Source organism: Anarrhichthys ocellatus, unplaced genomic scaffold (genome assembly GCF_004355925.1).
Source record: "Anarrhichthys ocellatus isolate YVR2014 unplaced genomic scaffold, GSC_Weel_1.0 scaffold18, whole genome shotgun sequence".
NCBI classification, from domain to species: Eukaryota; Metazoa; Chordata; class Actinopteri; order Perciformes; family Anarhichadidae; genus Anarrhichthys; species Anarrhichthys ocellatus.
Genome location: NW_022280048.1, coordinates 716307 through 723600, shown reverse-complemented (window position 1 = coordinate 723600; position 7294 = coordinate 716307). Strand labels below are relative to the sequence as shown.

General features: G+C 41.6%; 1 protein-coding gene across 2 annotated transcripts in view; it reads right to left on the bottom strand.

The window, feature by feature from the left end:
* Positions 1–1031: 1031 nt before the first annotated feature.
* Positions 1032–7294, bottom strand: part of crebrf (creb3 regulatory factor) — a 21427-nt gene continuing 15164 nt past the window's right edge. For both annotated transcript variants that reach the window (XM_031856954.1, XM_031856953.1), the window contains exons 7-10: positions 5722–5911; positions 5530–5603; positions 5191–5310; positions 1032–4545 (exon numbers count right to left, since the gene is read on the bottom strand). In XM_031856954.1, coding sequence (XP_031712814.1) covers positions 4427–4545; positions 5191–5310; positions 5530–5603; positions 5722–5911 — 503 coding nt within the window. In that variant the 3' untranslated portion in view covers positions 1032–4426. The remainder of the gene's footprint in view (positions 4546–5190; positions 5311–5529; positions 5604–5721; positions 5912–7294) is intronic.

Sequence of the window (7294 nt, the reverse complement as noted above, 5' to 3'; positions counted from 1 at the left end):
CACACACACACACACACACACACACACACACACACACACACACACACTCCACTGAGCTGATCTACTATTGGCCAACAAGCAGCTCTTTAACCCCTGTTGACCCCCTACCAGACCTGGGTGAAATTGTAGTTGAAAAAAAACGCTTCAAATGTAGTCCCAAAGGATACAACACAAGGAGTTCAGACTTTTGAAGCCATTTTTTACACAGATTTCACCACGTCTGCTACTTCAGTCAAGGTTGTTTTGAGCCAATGAAGCTGAATAGTTTTGTTGTCGTCGACAATATATTGGCAGAACAATGTCATGAACCTCAGGCACACCCCTTGACAACTGACATGTCTGCCAAGTAGATATTTTTGTTTTGTGTGTAAGTGAAAAGTTCAAAAAGGCAATAAGTGTCCGGATTGAGTCTCCATTTGCAACTGGCTTGCCGTACAGTACAGTGATATAGTAACCTCCCCCAAGGCGGCCCGGAACAGCATCTTTCAAACGGGCTCTTCCTGGCCGCTCTGGGCTAAACCCCCTCCTCATTAAGTCACAAGTAGAAATCAGTTTACAAATGATAACAATATAGCTCTCTGGAGAAGTGTGTCTTCACTGTACATCAACCTGAAGTGGAAGCCAAAGCAGAATCGATTTTTCCATAGGAAACCTCTACTGAAGGCAAAAGAATCATGACACCAAAGGGGTCGGCATCAGGATCTACGTAGGGCCCCTGGAATCAAAACCCCTTTTTTATTTTTAAGACCATAAACACACCATCCTCATGGTTCCCGACCAGGAAATAAATCTATCCTGTCTGGGCTTCCCAAAGCCAAGCAATGATACATGCTCATACAGCACCTCTTATCATCACAAGGCTACAGAAACATTTAGACCTAACCCTCGTCAGGCCGCACACCTATTCCCTGGTAGATTATAGACCTAGCCAAGTCAGGTAAGAGACCTTTCCTAGCAAGTAGTCATCAAGTACACTTGCAGCATTCACACCAGGCCTTTTAGCAGCAAATGGAAGAAAAAAAAATGCTTTCTTTTTGTTGTTATTTTTTTTTTTTTCCTTTTTTGGACAAAGTGCTTTTGTTTTCAAACATATAAGATAAGAGTATACTATACATATGTAACAATTAGAAGGTACATATCAACTTATAGTCTATTTACAAAAATGAATCACTACTAAGAAAATAGCTATGGACGGTACGAGGAGCAAGTCCTTAGGCTACAACTAGCACTAAGAATCCAAATAAGAATCATGGATACTCGTCATTCTAGTTTCAGAAAAAAGCACCATTTCTCCCTTTTTAGACGGAACAGAAATTTGTAAAAAATATATATATGCAGCACTAGCTGTTATTCAGTCACACAATACAGAGAGACCTCTGCATCGCCATCACCAGACATCAGAGTTCACTCTGTGAAGGAGTACATTCTTCACTTCAAACTAACCTGAATTCAGCCTTGTCAAACAAGAATTTCTTTGTTTGTATTCGCCTGCTGCCAGAGAGAACTCCGTTTGAATTTTATAATGCCTGGGAACAGCGGCATTTCCGCTGAGGAGGCAGCAGGAAAACAAGCACGCATTTCTAAAGGTTGGACATGCTGCCAATCTGTGGCCTGATCATTGTAACTATGCATGTTTTGGTGAAGAATGTTTTTTCTTTGCGGCCGTGACTGGTCAGGAAGGATGTGAGCTGAGGACCGAAGTTAAAGCCAGGCAAAAACAAATCCGAATGCCAATCCCAGGATATGCAAAATTCAACCAAATTCATGGAATATGTGTAAAAATCAGGTTCACAATGCTGAATCCAGATCAGTCTGGGAAACACTCAAATGGCTTTGGCTTTCACACAGCAACTGCCCTCACGTCTCCACGCTGTTGTCCTCTTGTTGAGTTTGTTGCTTGTCTGGACATGCCCCAGTCCTTGCTGAGGACAGCAGGTCCTCATTCTCTTTAGACACCACTCAAACTAGTCCGTGGCTTTGTTGCATTGTGTTTCAAATAAATCCAGTCCTGATTCTCTGTAAATCCCTCAGCCAGTAAATGATAGCGAAAGGGTCAGGTGCCGGTTTATAAAACAAAGATCGACTGGCTGCTCTTTAAGACCGTTCTCCTCTTTTCATCCTCGTCTCATCTCTCCACTCAACAAATACTTCCAAACCAACAGGAAAGATAGCAGGCAGCTAAAGTACAAAAATATAACAAGTTTCTTTTTTTTTTTTTTTTTTTGGTTTTGTGTTTTTTTTCTCTAACTTACTCGATGCAAGGATAGGATGTAGAAATGTGTCATGCTTAAAAACTAATCAATTGTCATGAAAAGTGGCATTTCACCATTGATAGATATAACATTAATGTTTCTATATACAGTACTTCAAAACACAATTCAGTTAATATCTTGTTGATGGACTAGACCTCATCTACATACAGAAATCAAACAAGTGACACCAGGAACTAAACGTTTTGGTTATTGTTGGTGACATTTTGACAAAACAAAAATGTAACATAGCTTATCTACTAGCGCTCTCGGTTTTTGTCCTAGCTAGCGCCATAAAAACAAGTAGCATGTGGAGGGAGGAACCAGTTCAGGAATGAAGTGCTTGCTAAGCAACACATCTACTGGCGAAGCCCACAGATGGAGTACATTTTCAGATTATTTAAAAAAAAAAAATGACTGAATGTTCCTTTTCTGTACAGAATTGGACCCAAGCTAATTTCACAGTTCTATGAAGTTCCCTGACACTCCCACATTTCTTACATTCAATACGGCGTCAGTTAAGCTGTGCAAAACCTTACTTTAACTGGCTGGTCGCCATTTCGTTGCATGTGTCTTTGGTACAAAAAACAATCAAAATATAGTGTGCAAATATTTTTTTGTAACCCTAAATGAAAATATCTGTTAACCCACCCCCGACCCCTAAAGACAGAGTACCAAAAACCAAAAGTAATCAATTGCAGAGCCCTCCTATATACACAGACTCTGTGGCATGACGCAACGAGAGCTTCCACTTATTTTTGTACATTCAGAAGATATTTAGACAACTGAAATACACACGAAAATACGCACAGTTGTCTCCCTCCTCGCATTCACCAACAATCTCCCTCAGTGTAAAGCTGTCCTCTCCTTGGCTGGAGTTCTGACCTCTTGCTCGTTCAGTCCCTCTCATGCACTCACTCAGACTTACAGAAACACACACACACACATACATATACAAGGCACAATGAATAGAACTCTGATCAAACACTAGTATGAACACACCTGGTCATCTCTACTGTACAAAAAGGGGAACCAGTGCCGTTTTTCACTGGGAGACACTTTTATGTACAGTTTCCTAGAGGAGATGGATCACTGTTTGTCATCTTCATCTTCATCATCACCATCATCTTCCTCACAGTCTGCTCCCATTCTGGCAAAATGCCCGTTTCACCTGGTCCAGTTATAACCAGCACAAGGTCAAAAGCACCAAACTACATGTACTTCCTCCACCTCCTGCTGTTTGAGTTAACGTAGTCAAAATGAGGCATTAAGCTTCCTCCTGCCAGCCGCAAACTTCAGCCCAGCAGGATGTCTGTCGCTTAGTCGCTGAAGTCGAATTTTGACTTTAAGCGTCTATTGCTTTTTTGTTTCGAGCTATACTTTGCTAAAAGTGAACTCCTGCATTTTAACAATAGCAGACCTGATTGGCAAACCGGGGATGGCATGAACATATTCAGGCCTTCAATACAAAATACTTCCGTGCCACCCCAAAACGCCTCGGAGCAGCTTTCTTCTCTTTTTTTTTTTTCCTCCGTAGCTGTCTTGGCAACCAAAGATGTTTTCGTCAAAGTTCTTTTTCTGAGCGGGTCAATTTAACATCCTGGAGTTCATTTTTGTTGCCACGTAAGGTGAGCCTCTTCAAGGAAATGATAACTGGAACTCTTTACAACCTTTGACGGTGTCTGACGAGGGACTATTCTTCCTCCATCATTACAGCCTCAAATGAACTGTGTGAAAGTATTCCAGTGGTTACACTCGTGTGACTGTCTCTGTAGCAGCCCTGGAAGCAGACCTCCGACAGAATCGACCCTACACAACACTATGTTAAACACATCTAATAGTCACCAGTGGATTTAGGACGTGCTATTAGCTATACACCTAACCATCCCTCGCTTAAAGAGGCGCTTTCCCCAACAGATGCTGGCGATGGGTTGGGAGACAGTGACACACTGATTCTGCGCACAGTGTGCAGAGACAGTAAGCTAAGGTGTATGCCATACAGGTGCATGGCTAAAACAAGCACACATACATACACACAGGGAGTGGTATGTGTGTTTGTGTGACAAGCAATGTGTATGTACTCTGGGTTGGAGGGGGCATGCAGAAGGGAGCATAGTTACAATGGGACAGCACGGTGGTAATATTTAGTTCACTGCTCTCAGTGGACCGCAGTTTGTCTAGATTTTGGAGGTCGGGACTCGCAGGCCGACCAGTCCGCCGGTGGGATCGCCGCGTCCTGTGTTCTCCAAGATCTTGTTGACAAAATCTGAAGTCTGCCCAGAAACAGGTGATGCCACTGCAGTAAGACACATGAAGACACATTCAGAGATGTTAAACACCCTGGTTTATGTAACTTACTTGTCTCAAACAAACGCATACGAGGATTTTTCTTTTTCAGAAAGGGCTCTTTGATATTCTTGTAAAATGCATTAATTTCCTGTGTATTATCTTCTGGTTGTCTTCATAATATGATGATATGGGTCAATAGTGATTAAGTTAAATGCTGTCTTACTACTAGCTATTTTATTTCTTTTCTTTTTACCACTTTCATAAAAGTTCAATTTAACTTTTGATTATGTGTAATCTAATTCTGAATGATATCATCATATCATAGTTTAACCCATATTTCATTATCAAATGTATTTGACAGAGAGTTTTGTAATTGTTACTTTTTTCTTTATAAAACATATTTTAATCAACTTTAATTCAGTTTTCAACAGTCAAAAAAATGGCTTCCATTAAGTTATGCATTTTTTAATATATGTTCTTTGAATCTTTGAATCAAATAAAGAGCTTTTAACCTCCCAGTGTTGGAATTTCATAATGATACTAGTCATTTAAATTTAATGTAATTTCAAGTACATTTAATGTGTGTAATTAATCTTTCACAAGTTACTGCCAGTTGTCTCTGTCAGCTGTCGTCCCGCTCTTCACTTCTCACCGAGTGTCTCCTGGATGAGATGCTCCAGAGTGTCGGCCATGTTGGTCGGACGCGGAGGAGAGTCCTCCACTCGGGCAACTATCTCCTCCTTGATGGCATTGATCACGAAGAGCAGCCGATCTACAGGAGGGCACATGGTGGAGCACACAACTAAGCATCGACAAAACGTCAACACACTCGGGAAAAGTTGGTGATAGCACCCTGTTTTGGTCATTTTCAACGATCTGATGGTCAATTTTGAATGTGACAAAGCTAAAAAGTAGATGCAGGTAGATTTAGTGAAATACATTTGATAAAGAACTTTATCAAGGAGTAAAAACTGTGTCGTAAGCAACGTACCGTATTCTGTGCTGAGTCCCCAGAGCTTCACCTTGTTTGCTTCGTACTGGGCCTTCTTTTTCAAACGACAAGCTCTACGATAAACAACAGACGAGTGGAGTTAACCAACGCACAACAGGGTGATTGTGTGATTGTAAAAGAAGGTCCGTGCTGCTCTGGTGTGTACGTACAGTACATGCGTGCATGCGTTACCTGGATGCCAGCTTGTTCTTCTCCTTGCGCGACCGGGGTCGTGCGGTCAGCGGCAGTTCACTGACGGGCGTCAAGTCGCTGATCACCTTGTTCAGTTTACGGAGCTCGGTGCCGATCTGCAGCAGCTTGCGTGGATTGGGGGTCAGGTCTTCCACGTCTGTGCGGCGAGACTTCTTCAGCATATACTTCCCTTCATGACAACCAATGACAACCACTGCTAAATTATCGAAATTAAAGTCATCCTCTACTTATGCAAAGACAAAATTTGAACAAAACGCTAAAAAATAAATACGGGCGTGAATGCAAGAAAAATGCTTTGCAGGCTTGTGCAGAACATTTAAAAAGGTCACATGTGATCACTTAAACTATAGTATCACTGCAACATGCTGTGCACAGCTGCTGTTGTGGAAGTCCAAACCGCCACAGTCCCACTGAGAGACTCAGTACTTGCACTGCAGTCTCCACTAAAAGGCATATTAGATACGTGTTATGCAGTGATGTGTGACCGAGGTGGTGAAATGAAATGTCACAAATAGAATAATACAAAAGTCTTTCCTTCGAAGATTCTCAAAAAGCTTTTGACTAAACATCATAGGCAAGTGTTCAAGCAAGGCTTACATCCTACAGTGCCAGCTTGTGTTCTATACAGTATATATATATATATACACACAGTTGTGTGAAAAAGTGTTTGCCCCCTTCCTGATTTCTTATTTTTTTGCATGTTTGTCACACTTAAATGTTTCAGATCATCAAACAAAGTTAAATGTTAGACAAAGATAACACAAGTAAACACAAAATGCAGTTTTTAAATTAAGGTTTTTATTATTAAGGGGGAAAAAAATTCCAAACCGACATGGCCCTGTGTGAAAAAGTGATTGCCCGCCCTGTTAAAACATAAATTAACTGTGGTTTATCACATCTTTGGAAAGCTGAGTTCAATTTCTCTAGCCACACCCAGGCCTGATTACTGCCACACCTGTTCTCAATCAAGAAATCACTTAAATAGGACCTGCCTGACAAAGTGAGGTCGACCAAAAGATCCTCAAAAGCTAGACATCATGCTGCGATCCAAAGAAATTCAGGAACAAATGAGAAACAAAGTAATTGAGATCTATCAGTCTGGAAAAGGTTACAAAGCCATTTCTAAAGCTTTGGGACTCCAGCGAACCACAGTGAGAGCCATTATCCACAAATGGCGAAAACATGGAACAGTGGTGAACCTTCCCAGGAGTGGCCGGCCGACCAAAATTATCCCAAGAGCGCAGCGACGACTCATCCAAGAGGTCACAAAAGACCCCAGAACAACATCCAAAGAACTGCAGGCCTCACTTGCCTCAATTAAGGTCAGTGTTCATGACTCCACCATAAGAAAGAGACTGGGCAAAAATGGCCTGCATGGCAGAGTTCCAAGACGAAAACCACTGCTGAGCAAAAAGAACATAAAGGCTCGTCTCAGTTTTGCCAGAAAACATCTTGATGATCCCCAAGACTTTTGGGAAAATACTCTGTGGACTGACGAGACAAAAGTTGAACTTTTTGGAAGGTGTATGTCCCATTACATCTGGCGTAAAAG